The sequence below is a fragment of the Budorcas taxicolor genome, chromosome 1 (assembly GCF_023091745.1).
Source record: "Budorcas taxicolor isolate Tak-1 chromosome 1, Takin1.1, whole genome shotgun sequence".
NCBI lineage: Eukaryota > Metazoa > Chordata > Mammalia > Artiodactyla > Bovidae > Budorcas > Budorcas taxicolor.
In genome coordinates, this window is record NC_068910.1 from 175,920,983 (window position 1) to 175,946,241 (window position 25,259).

General features: G+C 41.1%; 1 protein-coding gene across 1 annotated transcript in view; it reads right to left on the bottom strand.

Annotated features, from left to right (window-relative positions):
* Positions 1 to 23,609, bottom strand: part of GMPS (guanine monophosphate synthase) — a 76,304-nt gene extending 52,695 nt beyond the window's left edge. The window contains exon 1 of the mRNA XM_052636454.1: positions 23,384 to 23,609. Coding sequence (XP_052492414.1) covers positions 23,384 to 23,410 — 27 coding nt within the window. The 5' untranslated portion in view covers positions 23,411 to 23,609. The remainder of the gene's footprint in view (positions 1 to 23,383) is intronic.
* Positions 23,610 to 25,259: the final 1,650 nt, after the last annotated feature.

Below are 25,259 nucleotides of genomic sequence, written 5' to 3' on the forward strand. Positions count from 1 at the left end.
CTCTTTGTGACCCCATGGATCACAGCACGCCAGGCCTCCCTGTCCATCACCAACTCCCGGAGTTCACTCTGACTCGCGTCCATCGAGTCAGTGATGCCATCCAGCCATCTCATCCTCGGTCGTCCCCTTCTCCTCCTGCCCCCAATCCCTCCCAGCACCAGACTCATTTTCCAATGAGTCAACTCTTCGCATGAGGTGGCCAAAGTACTGGAGTTTCAGCTTTAGCGTCATTCCTTCCAAAGAAATCCCAGGGCTGATCTCCTTTAGAATAGACTGGTTGGATCTCCTTGCAGTCCAGGGGTCTCTCAAGAGTCTTCTCCAACACCACAGTTCAAAAGCATCAATTCTTCGGCGCTCAGCTTTCTTCACAGTCCAACTCTCACATCCATTCATGACCACTGGAAAAACCATAGCCAAGTAGTTGTCTTTAAAATGGTCTTTCAAATTAGAATGCTTCAACTGTTAAAATTAGAAGTTTTAGGGTTAAGAAAGATTTTAAAAACACTCACCAACACCTATTTTAGTGATCTGAGAATCTCAACTATTCAGAATAATCCTTTCATTACCAAAAGGCTAGTGGAAGTTTGAACACATTTATCTATCTAATCTCACCACACCTATAACTAAAAAAATATTTTCTTGACAAAATTATCCAACATCTCAGGTACTTTGGATGAATCAACTTCACTAAAGGCTTTTCTATGAGAGACCATCACCTCACTTACAACGCTGAATGACATTGGAACCTGCAACTTAAAGGGTTAAATCAAAGAGTCAAACTCTAGCTCTTGACTTCACCATATGCTTGTTATACCCTCCTTTTATTTTGAAAAATTGTGAACCTACAAAATTGGAAGTATGGTACAGTTAACAGCATCCTCCACCTAAATATAACATTAGTAACATTCTATCCCCTAAACAACTGGAAAGTAAATTGTAGATATTTCACTCTCCAAGATATTTCTCACCATGTTCCTCTTAGAAACAGAGACATTCTCCTACACAACTACAATACTATTTTCATATTCAAGAAATTTAACACTGATAGTATCTATATACAAATTTTCCCAAATGTCACAAATACTTTTATGGATTTTTTAATTCCAGAACTTTTATCAAAGACCACACACTTTCCACAATTAACCTAATTATTCAGCTTCTTATGGTTTTTCATGATACTGTCGTTTTTTTTAATTTCAGAGACTTCATTTTTTAAAATTTTAAATTCTTTTTGTAGAATGACCCACACCAGGATCTGCTTCCTACTTCATGATTAGATTATAGACAAACTTTCTTTTCTTGTGGCGATTTTATGTTGGTGATGATTTTACACTGCCTTCTCCTGATGTCATACAATGGCAAGGACACACTGTCATTTTGTTCCATTATTGGTGATACTGACTTTCATCACTTGATTAACATGATTTTGTGCTTAAAAGAAAAAAAATATCTGATTCAAGTTTTCCCCCTGCTTAAAACCCTATAGTGACTCTGCCTTAGAATAAAGTTCAATAAAGTCCAAAATACTTTACAAGTCCTGTGAGGCCTTGGCCTACACTTAAGCCTAAACTTCTCTTTTAAACTCTTTACAGTCCCACATAGTAGTATACCGTCCTCTGAATCAATCTCAAATATGTCACTGAAAGAAATCAGACATCTCTGAAATCATGCTATATCTTAACATTTTCCATTTGCCCAATGACAAACCTGTCACTGCCATGGTGATAGTTACATATAAGCTGACATAAAATCCTCTAAGGAAAAGAGGATTCCAGGAATCTCTCAGGAAATTTGCCTTAGAGCAGAAAGATGTCCCAAGAGTTCAGAGAAAGAAATCCAGGTGAGTCTGGCTGAAAGTCGTCTAGAATAGACATGCTGGAGCTTGATATAGCTCAAGTATATCATTTCTCTATGCTGTCTATGAGTTGAGTAAGATCCAATGAAAGTGTAGTGATTCTTTATCTCTAGTGATGTGACTGAACAAGTGCAACCCCTTAACACTTCAGTCAGCAGAACATTTAAAAACCATTTGAAGAAGGACTGAGTTCTGGTTATTATCTGAAAAACTTGCATTGACATCTTCTGGTAAGAACAAGGAAGTACTAGCAAAAAAAAATCCCAGAATGAGTTGTCAATGGTCTGGAAAAAAATCCCAGAAGAAATTGAGCATTCGCAAGAAACAATGAATCATCAAAACTCTTGATGGAACAAAAGATCTGTAGAAAAACAACACCTGGACAACTCAAGTCAAAAAGTAATTGAGGAGTCAGGCTAAATGTGAAGGAAGTTCGGACTAAACTGACTTATACGAAAACCAATTTATTTCATATAAAGAGATATATAGATATCCTTTCTCTATATCTAAGTAGTATATGATTCTTCTAAAAAAGTCTAAATCCAGGGACTTCACTGGTCATCCAGTAGTTAAGACTCAGCACGAGCCCTGCAGAGGGCGTGGGTTCAACCCCTGGTTGGGAAACTAAGATCCCACATGCCACAGCCAAAAATAAAAATCAATAAAATTTAAAAGTCTAAGTCAGGATTTCCCTGGTAGTCCAGTAATTAAGAATCCATTTTGCAATGCAGGGGATGTGGGTTTGATCCCTGGTCAGGAAACTTAAGATCCCACAAGCCACAGAGCAACTCAGCCCAAATGTCAAAACTAGAGATTCTGTGCACCACAGGAAGATCCTGTTTGCTGCAGCTAAGACCCGATGCAGCCAAATGAATAAATAATGTTTTTATTAAAAATAGAGTAAATTAAAAGTCTAAGTCTCTGAAAATATATATATATGTATATATAAAATTCCAGGTGCAATCATTGAATACAAGTGACAATTACACCGTTGTTCATTTTACATAATAAATGTATAAAATGCCTCTAGGAAACAATGTCATACACCTGAGAAAAATCTAGAAGTCATGAACCATGCCTTGATGCAATAATATGCAACACTGTATATACATTTAGTTGTTCAAGCAATGCTCACTTAGCACTGACTGTCTCGTATTGCCTAAATTATGATCCCTAACTTTTGATCATTTTGATCACTCAATTTGTCTGTATTTATTTTTCTCCATCTTGTTTAATCTAAGTATGCAACCTATAGGCCTTCTCAACAAATATTTCAATAAATTACTATGTTTTGAAGTTTTCAGTGTTCAAACCGTTTGTGAAATACAAGTCCCTAGTGACATATAGTGTTATCTTAGCCTTTTACTGCTCCTGGTTTGTTAATGAGCTCATACACTGAGGAAACACTTTTCCCTAATGAGATTTCAAGCTAGCGGTTATTCAACATTCCTACTTTGTTTCTACATGTTATCTGCGATTATGCTACTGTCATTTCCATATTGCTTCTAATTTATTCTCCTTTACTGACCAATTTACAGTAATTCTGATTACAACTTGATCTTTTTTTGAATAAACTATGTCTCTTGACTCTTCAAAGTCATTCCAAATTCTCTTCACCCCTATCTATAAATGTACTAATAGTTCCTTTCAAGTTCAAGCGAGCACCATCCCAGAGCACAATGAACACAGTCTGAGTGTACTATCTAAATCAAGCGAGCACCATCCCGGAGCATAATGAACAGTCTGAATGTACTATCTAAATCAATACATCAAAAGGCAGTTTAGTCTGGACTCAGGCTTCTCTGGTACTTCAGCTGGAAAAGAGTTGGCCTGAAATGCAGGAGACCCTAGTTTGATTCCTGGGTCAGGAAGATCCCCTGGAGAAGGGACAGGCTACCCACTTCGTTATTCTTGGGCTTCCCTGGCAGCTCAGCAGGTAAAGAATCTGCCTGCAATGCAAGAGACCCGGGTTCGATCCCTGGGTTGGGAAGATCCCCTGGAGAAGGGAAAGGCTACCCGCTCCAGTACTCTGACCTGGAGAATCCCATGGACTGTCTGGTCCATGGGGCAGACACTACCACTAGCACCCACTTAAAAGACAGCAAACAGACCCCATAAACACAAACTCTATCCATGGAAGTTTCTGGAGAATTTAACTTCTTAGGTAAATATAGTTCTAATGCCAAATATAGTTTAATGGGTTTAACTGAGACATATGATCACTGGGTAAGAAAGTAAACACACAACTGTTTATTACCTTTCTTTTCTAACTTCAGAGGAAATAAAATTTACTCCTATGTCACAATTGGTAACTCCAGTTTTTAAATCTTTTACAATCAACTATTTTCCCCTTAGATTTCAATGAAGTTTTTTTTTTGCAGTAAGTTATAGCAATGTTATTTGATTGACAAACAGCATTTATGTAGCCAGTTTTAAATTAAGAAAACTTGGTACTGTTGGCTAAAATCAAAATACACCATTGTTTACCTCATGATTTTTTCAATTCTTAAGTTTTACCAGGAGAAGGAAATGGCAGCCCACTCCAGTACTACTGCCTGGAAATCCCATGGACAGAGGAGCCTGGTAGGCTGTAGTCCACGGAGTCGCAGAGTCGGACACGACTGAGCGACTACACTTTCTTTCTTTCTAAGTTCTACCATAGCTACTTTTCCCACTTGATGATAAGCATTAGCCAGCTGAGGAACAAAGGTAGCTCTAGACAAGTCTAAACCATTATTAATTAGCCCAAATCATCCTACTTCTAAAAGTCAGCAATTTACACACACACACACAAACAACATTCAGTAACAACTGTTGTCATACCATTAAAATATCAGAAGGAAAAGTTCTGAACCATGTTCAGTCTCATTATCTACTTAGTTACACTGCTCACAGTTTTATTTTGGTTTTTTAATGTTGACCTTTAGATTTCCTGACTGACTCTATACTGAGATCTCTGACTTACGATTGAGATCTACTATTTTAACAAAAAAATACTTCTTTGAATGGTGACTCAAGTGTGCGTAGCCTGTTCACATGAACAACAACCAAAGGTTCTTTGCAAAGAAACAAAGATCTAGAATATGGATTTATATATCCAAACATCACTGCCCCTCTTCAGTTCATCTCCCCATACTATCAGTATGCTAAAGGTGACCTCAGATAACAACACTTCCCATGCAGAGATGAAAGATAATCAAACAGCTTTCTCTTCTTAAATATACTGAGTTTGTGAACAGACTCAATTTTGTCTCTAATTACTACCCCTAAAATACGTTTAAGAAGTAACCTTAGCTTAGAAGAGATCTATACATTTTTCCTAAGAAAAACTTTAAACAGTAGAATGTCCTAATTTCAGTTATTTAGCACACAGACCATTTTTCAAGATGCAACTATTATACTTAATAAACCCAACCTCCTTTCTAATCCTGCCCTTTCTACTGTAGCATGCACCTGAACCACTTTGCTGAAAATAATCCTGAGTTATTAGAACTTGAAAAACCTATGAACAAAACTGGTGCAAGTGAGGAAAGGAATCAAGCATGTGCTCTGCCTTTTTACTATCAACTCGGCCACAAGTAACCATTTAAGTAGATGAGAGAAAGTTCTTTATAAACAGTTCCAGAAAGAACAAAATCAGAATTATCACCATTTTGTAATCTCTCATAAAATAATGATCTAAGCTACTGCAGTCTACAGAAGGACCACTGCTGGTTTGCAAACTGTCACCAGTTCCTAAGAAACAGAGCAGTTCATTCATAAATGTTATATAAGCATTCATAAACTTACATAACAACCTGACAGCAATTTTATTTCCTTGAATCTATAATAAAAATTTGGAGCCTTTATGTTCTATGTCTTAAGAGTTTTAAATTTCATTTGCCTAAAAATTTATTCTATTTTACAAAGATAGCAGCCATGGTAAAACTGAAAACTTTTTTAAAAACTGGCTTTTTATTGCAGATCTATGAGAAGCACAGAACTAGGGGTTGGCTATTAAAATCACTAAAGACTGATGAGAAATTTGACAATGGATGGGTAAGACGGCAACACTCTGATAAATCTTAACTACAAAAATAGAGACCAGACATACATGACTTTTTTTTGTAATTAAGGTGTAGTTGATTTACAGTGTTAATTTCTGCTGTAAAGCAAAGTGATTCAGTTATATATATGTTAAAAAGAATGTGTGTGTATATGTATATATTAAAACATCATTTTTAACATTCTTTTCCATTATGATTTATCATAGGATACTGAATATATATAGTTCCTTGTGCTATACAGTAGGACATTTTTGTTGACCCATTCTGGATATAACATCTTACATCTGCTAACCCCAACCTCCCACAGCATCCCTCCCGCCAACCACTCCTCCTTGGCAACCTGTTCCCTTTGTCTGCTCCCTCTGACTGGGAGTCTGTTTCTATTTCATAGATAGGCTCATTTGTGTCATATTTTAGATTCCACAAATAAGTGGTATCATATGGTATTTCTCTCTTTCTGACTTACTTCACTTAGTATGATAATCTCTAGCTGCATCTATGCTGCTGCAAACAACACTTCTGCATTCTTTTATGGTTAAGTAGTATTTCATTGTGTACATATAACCACATCTTTATCCTTTCATCTGTTGATGAAAATTTAGAGTGCTGCCATGTCTTATTGTAAACAGTGCTGCTATGAACACAGGGTCCATGTATCTTTTCATATTAGAGCTTCATCTGGACTTATGCCCAGGAGCGGAACTGCTGGATCATACGATAATTCTATTTTTAGCAATATGAGTAGCTGAGAAAAGAAAAGAAGCTAAAGGCAAAGGAGAAAAGGAAAGAAATACCCATAAGAATGCATAGTTCCAAAGAACAGCAAGGAGAGATAAGAAAGCCTTCCTCAGTGATCAACACAAAGAAATAGAGCAAAACAAAAGAATGGGAAAGACTAGAGATCTCTTCAAGAAAATTAGAGATACCAAGGGAACATTTCATGCAAAGATGGGCACAATAAAGGACAGAAATGGTATGGACCTAACAGATGCAGAAGATACTAGGAGGTGACAAGAATACACAGAAAAACTATACAAAAAAGATCTTCATGGCCCAGATAACCACAATGGTGTGATCACTCAGCTAGAGCCAGACATCCTGGAATGAGAAGTCAAGTGGGCCTTAGGAAGCATCACTATGAACAAAGCTAGTGGAGGTGATGGAATTCCAGTTGAGCTATTTCAAATCCTGAAAGATGATGCTGTCAAAGTGCTACACTCAAAATGCCAGCAAATTTCGAAAACTCAGCAGTGGCCACACGACTGGAAAAGGTCAGTTTTCATTCCAATCCCAAAGAAGGGCAATGTCAAAGAATGTTCAAACTACTGCACAACTGTACTGATCTCACATGCTAGCAAAGTAATGCTCAAAATTCTCCAAGCCAGGCTTCAACAGTACATGAACCGTGAACTTCCTGATGTTCAAGTTGGATTTAGAAAAGGCAGAGGAACCAGAGATCAAACTGCCAACATCTGTTGGATCATCAAAAAAGCAAGAGAGTTCCAGAAAGACATCTACTTCTGCTTTATTGACTACACCAAAGCCTTTGACTGTGTGGGTCACAACAAACTGTGGCCAATTCTGAAAGAGATGGGAATACCAGACCACCTTACCTGCCTCCTGAGAAATCTGTGTGCAGGTCAAGAAGTAACAGTTAGAACTGGACATGGAACAACAGACTGGTTTCAAATTGGGAAAGAAGTATGTCAAGGCTGTATACTGTCACCCTGCTATTTAACTTATATGCAAAGTACATCATGTGAAACGCCAGGCTGGATTAAGCACAAGCTGGAATCAAGACTGCCAGGAGAAATATCAATAACCTCAGATACCAAATGACACTACCCTTATGACAAAAAACAAAGAAGAACTAAAGAGCCTCTTGATGAAAGTGAAAGACGAGAGTGAAAAAGTTAGTTAAAAACTCAACATTCAAAAAACTAAGATCATGGAATCTGGTCCCATCACTTCATGGGAAATAGATGGGGAAACAGTGGCAGACTTTATCTTCTTAAGCTCCAAAATCTCTGCAGGTGGTGACTGCAGCCATGAAATTAAAGGACACTTGCTTCTTGGAAAAAAGCTATGACCAACCTAGATAGCATATTCGAAAGCAGAGACATTACTTTACCAACAAAGGTCTGTCTAGTCAAGCTATGGTTTTTCCAGTGGTCATGTATGGACGTGAGAGATGGACTGTGAAAAAAGCTGAGCACCGAAGAATTGATGCTTTTGAACTGTGGTGCTGGAGATGACTCTTGAGAGACCCTTGGACTGCAAGGAGATCCAACCAGTCCATTCTAAAGGAGATTAGTCCTGAATATTCATTGGAAGGACTGACGCTGAAGCTGAAATTCTAATACTTTGGCCACCTGATGTGAAGAACTGATTCACTGGATAAACCCCTGATCCTGGGAAAGATTGAAGGCAGGAAGAGAAGGGGACGACTGAGGATGAGATGGTTGGATGGTCTCACCTACTTAATGGACATGTATTTGAGCAAGCTCAGGGAGTTGGTGATGAACACAGAAGCCAGCGTGCTACAGTCCGTGGGGTCACAAAGATTCGGACATGACTGAGCAACTGAACTGAACGGAATAATTAGCAATGTTGAACATCTTTTCATGTGCTTACTGGCCATTTCTTTGGAGAAATGTCTATTTAGGTCTTCTGCTCATTTTTCAACTGGGTGGGTTTTTTTTTTTTTTGCGGAGTTGTATGAGCTGTTTGTATATTCTGGAAATTAAGTCCTTGTCAGTCACACTGTTTGCAAATATTTTCTCCCATTCTGTAGGCTGTTTTTCATTTTGTGTATGGTTCCCTTCCTGCAGAAAAACTTTTAAGTTTGACTAGATCCCATTAGTTTGTTTTTGTTTCTGTTGCTTTGGGAGACTGACCTAAGAAACCACTGATGGAATTTACAGATATATGCAACTCTTACTATGAGGCACTAAGTAAATACGTGTAGGACAACTAACCACATGTTTATAACTGCTGAGCCGAATACGGGACATTATACTCTCTGCTCTGCTTGTGCGTGCTTTTAAATTTTCACATGCAACAGACTACACTGACCCTAACTCATCACTATTCCCTATATTCGTGTCTTTGTAGTGTCACTTTGCAGTCTGTCCCATTATAGGCAGAATATATTTCCATATCTTGACACTGGGCTCAACCATGACACCTGCTTTTGCCAGTGTAATGAGGCAGTGGTGACGGTGTGCCAAACCTTAAGCCATCTTCATGTTTCCACTTGTCTCCCGTGCTTCTGTCATCACCGTGAAAACGCTGTGAGCTACTTACTGGTCCAAGCAAAAGATGAGAGTAGTGGGGCTCAGCTGAGCTCACCCACAAACTCTTGAGCAAGAAGTAGGCATCACTTGTTTCTCTGAAAATGTTTCTAAATCAACCTAAAGCATTTTTTTTTTAAAACTATCTAACAGCAAAGCATTCATGGCAGGTTATGAATCAGTAACAAATTATGATTCTGCTTTCCCTGGCCATTTATAGCAGAAATATGTAAGAATGTATGGGAAATTGTACAAGATGGTTATTATCATGCTTAGTTCTCTATGACCATGACTTCAAAATACATATTACAGTGAATCTTTGCCTTTAGAGGTTAAAATACAATTGCATACTTCTTTTTTGTAAGGGGGTAATGAATGAAGAACTCCATCAGGAAAGAGAAACCACTTAGAAGCACTATAAAATAACCTCTGGAAGGCCAAGCCTGGTGAACTCAAAGAGACACCAGACTGGACATAATAATATGTCTCACAGACAAATTGATAGAAATTTTCTTTTCTAATACCTGAAAACACTTTTCATATGAAAATAGTATACCAATACCAAGGCTGCATTTTTAAAACATCCACTCTTGTTAAATCCACAATGCTTCAAATTCTATTTATTTTAATCAGCTTTACTATCCAATTATTTTTTATTTAAAATTCAAACTGTACTATCAAATAAAGTAGTGATTCATTTCTACTGTTTTATAAATCTATCTAAAAGAAGCGTGCTTGTCCACGAACCACATGCTATACTGATTAAAATACAGCTGAGTAAGATACTTTAAAAATATCTTAAGGATAAAACATTATACTGCAACTTTTTAAAACTCTGTTTTGCTATATCAAGTCTTATCTCTTACAAGCATCAAGTAGTCTATTATTACAGCTTAAGTGTTTCAAGCTGCAGGAAGTGGGGAATACCAAAACCTATTAGGGGCTATCCTCTGATTCAGCAATTTCACTCCTGCTGCTGCTAAGTCGCTTCAGTCGTGTGCGACTCTGTGTGACCCCATAGACGGCAGCCCACCAGGCACCCCTGTCCCTGGGATTCTCCAGGCAAGAACACTGGACTGGGTTGCCATTTCCTTCTCCAATGCATGAAAGTGAAAATTGAAAGTGAAGTCGCTCAGTCGTGTCCGACTCTTAGCAACCCCATGAACTACAGCCTACCAGGCTCCTCTGTCCTTGGGATTTTCCAGGCAAGAGTAGTGGAGTGGGGTGCCATTGCCTTCTCCATATTTCACTCCTAGGTATTTACAAAAGAGAAATGAAAACCTATGCCCACAAAACTGGAAACAATCCCAACGGCCATCAATATATGAATGGATAAAAAATTCTGGTATATCCTTATAGTGGAATACTACATAACAATAAAAATGAACAAATTACTGATACACACAACACAGATAAAATCTCAAAGACATTATATTGTATAAAAGAAGCAGAATCATTATATGATTCCACTGATGACACAAAATCCAAAAATGAACAAAACTAATGTACAGATATAGAAATCAGAGCAGTGGTTGGTGCTGAAGGAGTGGAGGAACTGACTGCCACGGGCACAAGGGAACTTTGGGAGTGCTGGAACTGTCCTGTATCTTCAATAGGGTAGTGATTAGATGGGTACATTTATTTGTCAAAACTCAAACTGTATACTTAAAAGATCTGAGCACTTCACTACATGTGCATTTTATCTCTGTAACAATAAGCAAAAGAAATCACCTATTAGTGACCTTTTTCAAACGACCATTTCTCTCCACAAACTGAAAGACAATGCTACAATAAGCAACATAACCCTCAGCCTTCGGGGCACTGGTTGGTCAAGCTCTGCTATGCTGTCAATAACAACGCTAACACTCAAATCTAAGAGCCACTCCTGTTTCAAAACCAAAAATCTATCAAGTTAAATCCACTTAAGCAGACTGATTAATCACCCATTAAAAATTTATGCTTTTATCCCTAAAGTTTTCTAATCTAAATCAAGCTAGATCCACTCAATGTACATCAATTACCTCTAAAAGAAATACCTTCTTCAGTCCAGTTCTAAGTCTTGTGCCTTATTTTGCTCAATTAGGTGCTGCACTTGGGAGGAATGTATCTCACAGCTCATTACAGTAAAGTAACAATATGAAAATGGTCCACTAAAATGTAAGCTAGGATCTCAGTCCAAAAACTGACCACAAAAAAAGCAAGTTTAGTAAAAAGGGAATGATAGGGAATTCCCTGATAGTCCAGTGGTTAAGACTCTGAGCTTCCACTGAAGTGAGGACGGCTCTGACCCCTGGTCAAGGAACTAAGATCCCTCAAGCTGCATGGTGTGGCCAAGAAAAAAAAAAGTGAACAGGTATACCAAAACTCATTCTATGAGGCCAGTATTGTCCTAATATCAAAACCAAAGATATTACAAGAAAACTCTAAGCCATTAATTACCTCTTATGAACGTAGATGTAAAAATCAACAAAATTATCAAACCAAATCCAGCAACTTGTTATTTTTGTTAATTAAAAAAATGTTTGTTTGGCTGCACTAGGTCTTTGTCGCTGCACACACATTTTCTCTAGTTGCAGCGAGCAGGGGGCCACCGTCTCCTGACAGTGCTCGGGTTTCTCACTGCCGTGGCTCCTCGTGTTGCAGAGCACAGGTTCTAGGATGCGAGGGCTCAGCAGTTGTGGCGCACAGGCTTAGTTGCCTCACGGCATGTGGAATCTTCAGAGACCAAGGATGGAACCCACGTCCCCTGTGTTGGTAGGCGGATTCAACCACTGGACTGACAGGGAAGTCCATTCAGCAACTTATAAAAAAGGATTGTACATCATTGCCAAGTGAGATTTATCCCAGGAATGTAAATTTGGTTTAACATCCAAAAATCAATCTTATATATCAACACAATGAAAAACAAAAACCATATGATCATCTGACTACACAGAGAAAAAGCATTTGTCAAAAATCCTACATATTTTCATAATAAAAACAATCAACAAACTAAGACTAGAAGGAAATGCCCTTAGTCTATAAGAGAGCATCTATGAAAAACCCACAGCTAACATCACACTTAACAGTGAAAGACTAAATGCTTTCTTTCCCAACTAAGGTCAAGAACAAGGATTTCTGCCCTCACCACTTGTATTCAAAAGTATGAGGTACTGCCGTGCTTCAAGCACTCAGTCATGTCTGACTCTGTAACCCCATGGACTGCAGCACGCCAGGGTTCCCTGCCCTTCACCATCTCCTGGAGCCTGTTCAAACTCACGTTCATCAAGTCAGTGATGCTATCCAACCATCTCATCTCTGTTGTCCCTTCCCTACCTGCCTTCAATCTTTCCAATCATCAGGGTCTTTTCTAATGAGTCAGCTCTTCACATCAGGGGCCAAAGTATTGGAGCTTCAACATCAGTCCTTCCAGTGAATCTTCAGGGTTCAATTCCCTTAAAATTGATTGGCTTAATCACCTTGCAGTCCAAGGGACTCTCAAGAGTCTTCTCTAACACCACAGTTCAAAAGCATCAATTCTTCGGCATTCAGCCTTCTATATGGTTCAACTCTTACATCCATAAATGACTACTGGAAAAACCATAGCTTTCACTAGATAGACCTTTGTTGGCAAAGTAATGTGTCTGCTTTTTAACATGCTGTCTAGGTTGGTCATAGCTTTTTTTCCAAGGATCAAGCATCTTTTAATTTCATGGCTGCAGTCACCATCTGCAGTGATTTTGGAGCCCAAGAAAATAAAGTCTCTCACTGTTTCCACTGTTTTCCCATTTATTTGCCATGAAGGGATGGGACCAGATGCCATAATCTTAGTTTTCTGAATGTTGAGTTTTAAGCCAGCTTTTTCACTCTTCTCTTTCACCTTCATCAAGAGGTTCTTCAGTTCTTCTTCGCTTTCTGCCATAAGGGTGGTTCCATCTGCATATCTGAGGTTATTGGTAATTTCTCCCAGCAATATTGATTCCAATTTGTAGGCAGGGCAATTAAGCAAGAAAATAAAATTAAAAGTATCCAAAGTGGAAAGGAAAAAGCAAAACTCTCTTTACAGATGACAGGATTTTATATACAGACAGTCCTAAGAGTTCTGTTAATGCACTTAATAAATAGGTTCAGTAAGGCGGTAGGATACAAAATAAATATACAAAATGAAAAAATCAATCGTATACACTTGTAATGAACAATCCAAATACATAATTAAGATAAAATTCCATTTATAATAGCATCAAAAAGAATAAAACAATTTTACTAAAGAACTACAAAGCCTATATTTTAAAAGTTATCCAATGTCTGGGTCAGAAAACTTAATACTGTTAAGATAGTACTGATCCCCATACTGATCCACAGATTCAACATGATCTCTATCGAAATCCTTTGCAGAAATTGATAAGCATATCCTAAAACTCATACAGAAAGTCAAGGGATGCAGGAATAGCCAAAACAAGCTTAGAAAAGAGAATACAGTTGGCAGACTCACATGTCCCATCTTCAAAATTACAAAATCAAGATAATGTGATACTGGCAAAAGGACAGACATGTAGATCAACAGAACAAAACAGAGTCCAAAAATAAACGATAAACTGATTTCCAACAAAGGTGCCAAGATCATTCAAAAGTAACAGGTTTTTTCAAAAAACCGGTACTGCAGCAGTGCCTGCGTGCTCAGTCGCTTGTCACATCTAACTCTTTGCAACTTCATGGACTATACCCCTCCAGGCGCTTCACGCCATGGAATTTTCCAGGCAAGGATACTGGACTGGGTTGCCATTCCATTCTCCAGGGGATCTTCTGGACCCAGGGATTGAACCCACATCTCCTGCGGCTCCTGCACTGGCAGGCAGAATCTTTACCACTGAGCCACCAGGGAAGCCCACAGTGGAGAGTCACAAATTTAAAAAAAAAAAAAAAAAGCTGGTACTTTACCTTATAGCAAACACAAAGATTAGCTCAAAATGGATCAAAAACCTAAATATAAAAGTAAAGCTAAAATTATAAAACTTTTAAAAAGCATAGGCAATTTTACAAATCTTCATGATCTTGAATTAAGAAGTATTTTTCAGATGACACCAAAAGCACAGTGACAAAATTTTTAAAAAATAAGTAGTACTTCACCAAAATTAAAAGCTTTTATTCGTTAAGAAGAAGCATTAAGAAAGTGAAAAACAACCCGAAGAATTGCAGAAAATATCTGCAAATCATTTTTCTGAAAAGATTTGTCACTAAAATAATGAATTCTTACAATTCAATAAAGACAAACAACCCAACTTCAAAATGGGCAAAAGAGCTAAACAGACATTTCTTCCAGGAAAATATACAAATGGTCAAGAAGCACACAAAAAAGATGTTTATGATCATCTGTCATTGCTGCTGCTGCTGCTAAGTCGCTTCAGCTGTGTCCGACTCTGTGCGACCCCATAGACGGCAGCCCACCAGGCTCCCCCGTCCCTGGGATTTTCCAGGCAAGAACACTGGAGTGGGTTGCCATTTCCTTCTCCAATGCATGAAAGGGAAAAGTGAAAGTGAAGATACTCAGTCGTATCCAACCCTTAGTGACCCCACGGACTGCAGCCTACCAGGCTCCTCCGTCCATGGGATTTTCCAGGCAAGAGTGCTGGAGTGGGGTGCCATTGCCTTCTCCACATCTGTCATTAGGGAAATGCAAATCAAAACCACAATGAAATACCACTTCAAACTCACTATGATGGTTATAATCAAAGACATGTGTTGGAAAGGATTTGAAGAAACTGGAATCTCATATACTGCTGTCAGAATTGTAAAATACTGCAGCCACTTTGGAAAACAGTTTGACAGTTCACCGAAAGGTTAAACATAATATTACCACAGTGCTCAGTCGTGTTCCCACTCTTTGTGACCCTATGGACTGTAGCCCACAAGGCTCCTCTGTCCATGACCCAGCAATTCTGCTTCTAGGTATATACCCATGAAAATGAAGTTATTTTTATATAAAAACCTATACAGAAATATTCATAGCAACACTATCCATAACAGCCAAAGAATGTAAACAATCCAATGTCCATCCATCGATGAATGGATAAATAAAAGGTGCTATATCCACACAACGGAATACCGGAGGGACTTCCCTGGTGGCTCAGATGGTAAAGCGTCTATCTACAATGCAGGAGACCTGGGTTCGATCCCTGGGTCGGGAAGATCCCCTGGAGAAGGAAATGGTAATCCACTCCAGCACTCTTGCCTGGAAAACCCATGGATAGAGGAGTCTAGTAAGCTACAGTCCATGGGGTGGCAACAAGTCGGACACGACTGTATATCCATACAATGAAATACTATTTGCTAATAAAAAGGAATAAGGTACTTACACATGGATGAACTTTGAAAGTATTATGCTAGGTCTCACAAGAGACCACATATTCTAAGATTCTAGTCATATAAAATGTCCAAAGTAGGCAAATCTATAGAGACAGAAAATACATCAGTGGTTGCCTACAGCTGGGAGGGAAAGGCAGGCATGTGCTGTCACTTGTAGTTTGCCGGGCTCCTCTGTCCATGGGATTCTCCAGGCAAGAATACTGTAGTGGATTGCCATGCCCTCCTCCAGGGGATCTTCCTGACCCAGGGATTGAACTTGCATCTCTTATATAAGTCTCCTGCACTGGCAAGCAGATTCTTTACCACTGGCGCCACCTTGGAAACCCTGGGAGAGGCCGGGTAAGGGAAAATGAGGACTGATTGCTAAAGGGTACAGAAGTTCTTCTGGGGATAATGAGAATGTTTTAAAATCAACTGTGGTGACAGTTGCACAAATCTGTGCATATACTAATAACTACTGAATTGTGCTCTTTAAATGGAGTGAATTTTATGGTATTTGAATCATATCTCAAGCTGTTGTACAGTAGAATCTACCTGGTAGATACAGATGCCGACTAAAATTTCTTTCAACTTGCTTGTCATTTCGAAATTTCTCATGAAATGTTACAGGAGGGGAAAAAAATCACAGCATAAAAATGTTTTACTATTGCCAGTAATACATCAAAACAATCATCTATCTACAATCACTGTATTCATCTAAGGGTCTCCCAAATTAGAGATTGTTCACTGAAAATTTGTTCAAAGCAGATTTTAGAATTCTGTAGTCCCTGGCTTACATTCACAATAACACTCAGAGGCTAAGAATTACAGACAAGGTGCTGCTGCTGCTGCTAAGTCGCTTCAGTTGTGTCCGACTCTGTGCGACCCCAGAGACAGCAGCCCACCAGGCTCCCCCGTCCCTGGGATTTTCCAGGCAAGAACACTGGAGTGGGTTGCCATTTCCTTCTCCAAGGCATGAAAGTGAAAAGTGAAAGTGAAGTCGCTCAGTCCTGTCCGACTCCTAGCGACCCCATGGACTGCAGCCTTCCAGGCTCCTCCGTCCATGGGATTTGCCAGGCAAGAGTACTGGAGTGGGGTGCCATTGCCTTCTCCACAGACAAGGTGAGGGTGACTTAATTTTACATAAACCTCCATGCGTTTTGAGAATGAAAAAGGTTCTGTTCTCCAGTTGATGAACAAGAGAAACAGGGAATTTCACATGTCCAGGCAGTTTTAAAAGTTTGGAAAATGTCCTCTGTAAATGTTATGGCAGACTAGAACAGATTATTTTACCTTTTGGTCAGTTTCAACACTGCTGGTTCTCAACGTTTAATTTTGGCACTCAATTTTTAAGTTCTGAATAACTCTCAGAATAGGTACTAATTTAGAAAACAAAACTTTTAATGTATACACATTAGGCTTGAGATTTAGCCAAATTTTAAATACAGTCACTAGAGAAATCAAAATTCAAATTCAGGATGATGTACTCCGTAACTGAAGTGACCATATGGCCCAGTTTGCCCAGAACTGTCCTAAATTACACCTGTTATTCCAACAGCCGACCCAACGGAACATATATCACATGCCTTTCATTTTTAACATATTATTATGAATAATTGCATTAAAGTAAGATAGTATGGATTTATTATACTTCCACCTTCTGCCATGGCTTTGCCTAGTACTCTATTGAAGTGCAGGTGCAGTGAATAGAGTTCTCATTTTAACTTCTGGTTCACTCTAAAAGCCAACCACTGAAAACCCATCTCTCTTTCCTGACATTTTCCTGATAAAATGAAGTACAAAGTACACTTAGAACTTGGACACTGACAATTACTGATAGCTAACTATCCAGTCATGGGTGCTAATAGAAGGAATGTCTGAAGCTGCTGTTCTGGCCAGCCACCTGGCCAGTAGTACCACTGCCGTTCTTCAGGTTGCAAAATGTACATGACCTCCAGGCCTCTACCAGCTGAGTCAGTGGGATATACAGCTGTTTGTGAAATACATGCAGGAATGAGACTGTGTGTTCCTGTGCAAAATGTTCACAGAGAGCAATCTGAACTTACACTACAGTAGTTTTGCCATTTATTTAATTGGATTTACACAACACAGCAAAATTTTTTTGATAATATTTTACAACAATTATTAGAAATTTAAATGATTTTAGCACCTCCTTTTATGTTCAAGTGCCCCAGTTTACACAAAGAGTATATGGTCACACTACTATAAACAAACACCTTATTCCCTATAAAGTTGTAGTGGACCATATTAGGGAGTCTATAAATATAAACCGAACTACGTAAAGTATCTCCTAGGTCCTCAAAACCATTAACCTGAAGGGATGGCAGGCAAGGGTCGGCCAGCAAGGAAACCAACTAATACCACACTATTACTACAGTAAAACTATTTTTTTAACCAATGTGATTCTTGAACAAATACAAAAAAAATAAAAAACTCTTCCACAACAAGCAAGAATAGTCCACACCTAGAACTATATATGCGATCACCAAAGATTCTAAGTTTTATTCTTTGTTGGTTCACAAAGTGCTTCAAAATCATGTATTAACCCTGAGGACTTCATTCATTCTGGGCATTTTAAAAGAGTTTAGGTTAGAAGGAGGCATGAAAATAGTTTAAGCACCGTGCTGTGCTAGGTCGCTTCAGCTGTGTCTGACTCTTTGCAACCCTATGGACAGCAGCCTGCCGAGCTCCTCTGTCCATGGGATTCACCAGGCAAGAACACTGGAGTGGATTACCAAGCCCTACTTCAGGGGATCTTCCCCACCCAGGGATAGAACCTTTATCTCTTAAATCTCCTGCATTGGCAGGTGGGTTCTTTATCACTATTGCCACCTGGGAAGCCCTTAAGTACCCATAACAAAGGAGAATTTCATCATTTTGGATATCAAATAATTATTCATTCCTTTCTCCAAACAGCACTGATTAATATATAATTCATTAAAGAGACTTAAAAAGTATCAAAGACATTAGAATAAGTATAGGACAAATCTGTATTTTTAAAAAATTCTTAAAAGACAATTATTATCCATAACTGACAAGCTGGCCCTTGCTAAATTAAAGACAAAAGTCATCTGAGATTCCTGGAGGAATTTCAAAACCTTTCAGGTCTAAGAACAGAGAAAACAATTTAAAAAAAACCACACACCATTCCTTTTTTAACAGCTCTTCTAGTCTAGGTGAATACCTTAACAGATGAGATGAAATCTGAAAGGGAAAAAAAAAATCCACTTTGACCTTTGAAAAAAATGTACTGTAGGGTGGGAAAGATCCCCTGGAGAAGAAATTGCAAGTCCAGTATTCTCACCAGGAAAATCCCAAGGACAGAAGAGCCTGGTGGACTATAGTCCATAGGGTCGAAAAGTGTCATTCGGACACAACTGAATGACTAAGCACAGCACATTAGGGTTACCTTTATAAAGGATAGTTGTTCAAAGTATCCCACATAAAAATCTCAGATCATCTTTCCATTCAATTCAAAACTTAAATGTTAAAATGCAAATTTAAATTTTCAACACTAGATATCACTAACGATCCTATGTATCACTAAAGATCCTATATATATATATATATATATATATATATATATATATATAAAACGACTTATATGCAGGTCAGGAAGCAACAGTTATAACTGGACATGGAACAACAGACTGATTCCAAAGAGGAAAAGGAGTATGTCAAGGCTGTATATTGTCACCCTGCTTATTTAACTTCTATGCAGAGTACATCATGAGAAACACTGGGCTGGAAGAAGCACAAGCTGGAATCAAGATTGCCGGGAGAAATATCAATAACCTCAGGTATGCAGATGACACCACCCTTACGGCAGAAAGCGAAGAGAAACTAAAAAGCCTCTTGATGAAAGTGAAAGAGGAGAGTGAAAAAGTTGGCTTAAAGCTCAACATTCAGAAAACTAAGATCGTGGTATCTGGTCCCATTATTCCATGGGAAATAGATGGGGAAACAGTGGAAACAGCGTCAGACTTTATTTTTTGGGGGCTCCAAAATCACTGCAGATGGTGACTGCAGCCATGAAATTAAAAGACGCTTACTCCTTGGAAGAAAAGTTACAACCAACCTAGATAGCATATTCAAAAGCAGAGACTTGCTGACTAAGGTCCATCTAGTCAAGGCTATGGTTTTTCCAGTAGTCATGTATGGATGTGAGAGTTGGACTGTGAAGAAGGCTGAGTGCCAAAGAATTGATGCTTTTGAACTGTGGTGTTGGAGAAGACTCTTGAGAGTCCCTTGGACTGCAAGGAGATCCAACCAGTCCAATCTGAGGGAGATCAGCCCTGAGATTTCTTTGGAAGGAATGATGCTAAAGCTGAAACTCCAGTACTTTGGCCACCTCATGCGAAGAGTTGACTCATTGGAAAAGACTCTGATGCTGGGAGAGATTGGAGGCAGGAGAAGAAGGGGACGATCGAGGATGAGATGGCTGGATGGCATCACTGACTCGATGGACGTGAGTCTGAGTGAACTCCAGGAGTTGGTGATGGACAGGGAGGCCTGGCGTGCTGCGATTCATGGGGTTGCAGAGTCGGACACGACTGAGCGACCAAACTGAACTGAAAGATCCTATATAACATGCAATTAACAGTATTTATTTTTTAAAAAACCTTTAATCCAAGTACAATATACCCTAGTCAACATCTCAGTGAAAGTAGTAGGGCAGATCCTACCTCTATTCCAACCAAATGAGTTTAAGGCTTAGGACTTCCCTAGTGGCACAGTGGATTAGAATCCACCTGCCAATGCGTGGGTTTGAGCCCTAGTCCGGGAAGATTCCACAGGCAGTGAGCAACTAAGCCCATGCACCACAACTACTGAGCCCATGTGCCACAACTCATGAAGCCCAAGCACCTGGAGAGTGTGCTTCACAGCAGGAGAAGCCACAATGAGAAGTCCATGAACTGCAAGTTTGAGTAGATAGACCCCTCTCACAAGTAGAGAAAGCCAGTACAAAAGCAATGAAGACTCTCAAAATAAAGTGTCTAAGGCTTAGATGGCACCAAAAGTGGAGAGTCTGACAAGCAGCTCAAAGAGCATTACTCTCACAATCTTGCCTTAATAATATTGAAAAAAGTCACTAGTATTTGCTATATACATATATTCATATATATATCACTGAATGGTTGTAGAGTTTTTAAAGAAGAGCTGACTGCCTATGCTCTTATTCATATAAGATCTTAACTAAATAATATTATGTCAGGTCTTTAAGGAAAAGAATACTCTCTGCCTTGGATGCTTAACCTAACTAGCCCTGAAGAAAAAAGAAAAGCCAGATTCTAATTCCAGCTGTTTTTTCATCTTAGGAAGCTAGAAAACATAAAGATACTTTCCAGCTCTAAAATGATACTCTGGATAAAACTAATGAAAATACTTCTGCAGAATTTAGTTAGGTCTCTCCCTAATGTCTATCAGGCAGAAATGTTACTTTAGAAAAAACTCTGAAAAATACTGAAATGTACAATAGGACTCAAAATCAGCTCTTTCCCCATTCTCATTTATCAACTAGGACTTACAGCTATTAGAGGCACAACAGATGTACAAAGTAAGCCTGGGTCCAGTACTTGTATTTTATGCCAGAAAGAAAGCTGCTTCAGTGGTAAGCTATAGAAAATAGATGCCTACTTAGATTTCTGGGTGGACTGTCAGAATATCATATTTAACCCACTTTACTATGCATATTCCCCCATATTTAAACATCTCTTTACCTGACATGTTCCTTATGATCAACGACATATCACTGTTTACAACACCATTTACAGAGATTTTTTTCCCCTCTTTAGGAGCATATGAAATAATCATAGATTTGATGAAATGTTATTTTCCTGTGATTGCTCCTCCTGAAAATGCTTTCAATTCGATTGACATCTAATTGTTAGCAAAGTTAAAAAACAAACACAAAAACATGGTTCACTTTCATGTGCTTTCAATGCCTGAGGTCCTGGTTGGATCCCTGATCTGGGAACTAACATCCCAGCCATGCAGCATGGCCAAGAAACAGAAAAGACACATGTTTGATTATACTACAAAACCACCTTGAAATAAAGGTAATCAGCGATTCAACGGAGTCTCAACTATATGAAACTGGTAAGATTCTCTGTAAAATTCCAGTTGAACGAAACAAAAACATACCAGCTAGAAAAAACAGTGTATGTTCTTTACACCTGAATCAAGTAAAGTAATTTGGAAACTGAATTTTTAACTTTCTGCTGTCACTTAATTTTGGAAAACACTGTTTTCAAATCAGCACATATTTTTCAAAGTCTGCAAATTAGGTTTGAATCCTCCTAACAGTCATTTCCTTTACCAGCACAAAGATGACTCTTTTCAACGATTTTACGACTCAATATTAGAGAAGAAAAATGCTTTGTAAGTCAACTTGTGTACACGAAAGAGCTGTACGTTAAGATTTACAGAAGCTTCTTTTAAAATCTTCGGAAAGATTTCCAACTAGTCTGAGCATCAGTTTCCCCGGTTTAGAAGTTTATTAGATAGCTTATAATCTTTACTCAGTTCAACAAATAACTTTTTTGAATATTTACTAGAGACTAAGCAATTATTCAAGGAGAGGGCTAAGATGTGACGAGGTACCATCTTTATAAGAGAATGCTGCCTGAAAAGGCACTACCTGACGTCTAAATTCCACACACCTGAATGAAACGTAGCCAGGCCCTTAACAGCGTATACGAGGCACACCTGGCTTAAGTCTAAATCCCGATTCAAAACTGCAGTTTCCCGCTGACAACATGGACTGTGCGGGTCTGAAAGAACTCCGGGCCAACGAAAATTTTAACACAGAAGTGAAAGCGAAGGTGCTCAGTTCGGAAGCGAGAGGAAGAGGGTCTAAAGAAAAAGTGAGTCGGAGGTGACGAGAAACGCAGCGGCGGCCCAAACTGCTCTCTCCACTCCGCACCTCGAGTTAACTTCCCCAGCACCCGGGACTCGCGACCTCCCCGGCCCCAGGGCGCGGTGGCGGCGGCCGGCGTACGTGAGGGACTCCCCAGGGCCCGGCGCCGGTCCCACCGCCAGCCGCTGCGCAAAGTAAGGAGTGGGCGGGGCTGGACACAGGCTCCTTTCCTCGGGGAAGACTGGGGGGAGGGGAACGGCGTGAGCGACCCTCCCGCCACCGGATCCGACGGGGGGAGGGGGGCCGCTGACCGGCGGGGGCGGGGGTGGCCGGCCACACGGCCTCACCCAGGGCCGGCCTCGCCGCGCCGGACCCCAAGGCCGACGTGGGGGAATTGGGCTAGCCTCACCGAAGGCAGGCGGGAAACCGGGTGGCGGGAAGACGGAGGCCGGCCCAGCTCGAATGCCGCACGCGAGGCCCTGACCCTACCCCCGCCTTCGGTGGGCCCGCAGAGCTCCACAAAAGGCTCCCCGGCTCCCGAAGGGACGGGGTGAGGGCTGAGGAAGCCCCCCTCACTCACTCACACACACACACACACTCGCTCACTCACACACACACACACCCGCTCGCCTCCCTACCCCCACTCTCAGGCCGCCCTCCGCGGGCGCCCCATAGCAACACCGGGAAGGCGGGGGCCAGGGGCTCGGCCGCGGAAAGCTGACGCCCTCCCCGACGCCCAGAGCTCGGCGGGCGCGGGAACCCCGACACGCAGACAAAAATCAACAAAGCACCTGCCGCTCCCGAGGAGAAAACAAGCCACAGGCCCCGACCGCCCGCTCTCCGACACGCCGCTGCCCGGGCCGCAGGGTTGCGCTGGCGGGCTAGGGGGAGGAAGCAGGGAAGGGCTCCACGCGGTGACTCCCCGGCCCCGCAGCCTTGCCTCCGTCCGGAAGCGGTGAGGCAGGGGCCCCCCACGCCAGAGACTGACCTTGGAGTCTCCGTTGCACAGAGCCATCGGGGCTGGGGCCGCGGCGGCGGCGACCAGAGATGAGACGGGGCGGGAGAGGGCCGCGAGGGTCTACGCCACGGACCACGACTAAGAAGAAGGCCTGGTCGAGGAGCGGACGGGCAAGAGGCGAGGAGAGCAGCTAGCTGCCTGCGAAGCGCCGAGTAGAGCAGCAGCCGCGGAGCGCGGGCCCCAGCGCCGCGGGAGAGCAGACCAGCAGCGCGCACGCTGCCCCCGCCTCCTGCTTCCGCCCCGGCCGGCCACTGGGAGGAGCCAGAGCCCGTGTGGCTAGGCTGCCGAGCGGCGAACACCCGCAGCTGCCGCGGCAGCCACCGAATAAGCCCGCCTCTGGAGGAGGGTACTTCGGCATCCGGCCCCGCCTCCTGATCTGTCCCCACCGCCGAGGCCCGCCTCCAGGAAAAGAAACCCGTGGATCTCCAGCCTGCCCGCCCAACGAGAGGCGGGGCCTGCGGCTCATAGCCCCGCCCGCACCCCGCTCTGGCCCGCCCTTGGAAGGAGGAGCCGGCGGCAACTAGCTTAGCTGCCCCTGTCCTGCCTCCGCACCCGGCAGCCGGCTTGGCTTCGAGGGCGTGTGGCGCTTTACCCCACCCCCGGCCGCTAAAGCCGGCCTTGGATGGAAACCCAAGACGCAGTCCGCTTGCAGTTTGCCGGCCGGCCTGCAGCCTTGGACGGCTGTGAGAGACTTGTGGCCCTGAGAAGGAGGCCTCCAGAGAAGCTGAGTCTCTGGGGAACGCTTACCGGGTGGTGCGGCCTCATCTCAGGTTGCGGCCCATGAAGGAGGCCAAAGCTGCTTTGAAGAGTTTCGCGGTGACAGCCGTGGGCTTAAAAGTGATATTTGATCACTTAGGTCCCTCAGAAGTTCTACATCGGGTGCAGAATTTTCAAAAGGAAGGGGTTTGGGAGCGGCAATCTGATGGAAAACTGAACCCGAGGACAGGAGCTCTGTTTGCACAGCAGTGTTTTTTGTTTTGTTTTGTTTTGGGTATTTTGTGGGGAAGAGGGAGCAGTTTTTCCAGCTACTCCATGGCATCCATCAATGCAAGGTATTATAGTTCCTTGAGTTTGGTCACCTAGGGATCTAAATCAGGATTGGGGAATAAATAATAACACTTGCAACAGCTTTAGTTTACAAAGCCCTTTAACATTCAGTCATTTATAATACAGGCAACATTTGCTGAGCTCATGCTATGTGTCAAACTCTAGTCCAGGTATTAAAGGGCTAAAGTAAGACAGCCCAAACTTCCAAAATCTCATTTTATTCTAACTAATCCCGTGGAAGTAGTGCAGTAAGATTGATGTTCTTTTACTAATAAGAAAATTGAGGCTCTTTGAGATTATGTGCTTCTCCCTCAAGAGGCTCCTGATCTGGGAAAGAATAGACGGTTTGTTAATAAAACATTTACATGAACAAAAGGCCCAAGGCCTTCCTAGACTTCAGACTCAAAGAAAGTATTTTGTTTACCTTTTTTTGAGGAGAAAAATGGATACTTGAACTGTCGAAAGCCATAGAGATTGTGTTCTGTTGATAGGTCTGAGTGAACAAACCAGAGAACAGTGTCAACCAATAGGAGAAGTGCATCAACAGCCACCTGGAATGGAATAGAATGTGATGTGCTGGCATTAAGGATTGGTTAAGCCTCACTGGTATTAGATAATGCCTAGTTTAAATATGTTCTAGTGATCACTTGTGCTTATGGCTAAGAACATCAGCATGTACCACAATCCTTATAGTTTAAGTCTTCTGCAACTTTTGACTCTGTTCACCCCTTCCTCCTTCTTGAAAATGGATTTCTTTACAAGGCACCATAGAGATGTCTTTTCACCTCCATGATTGTTC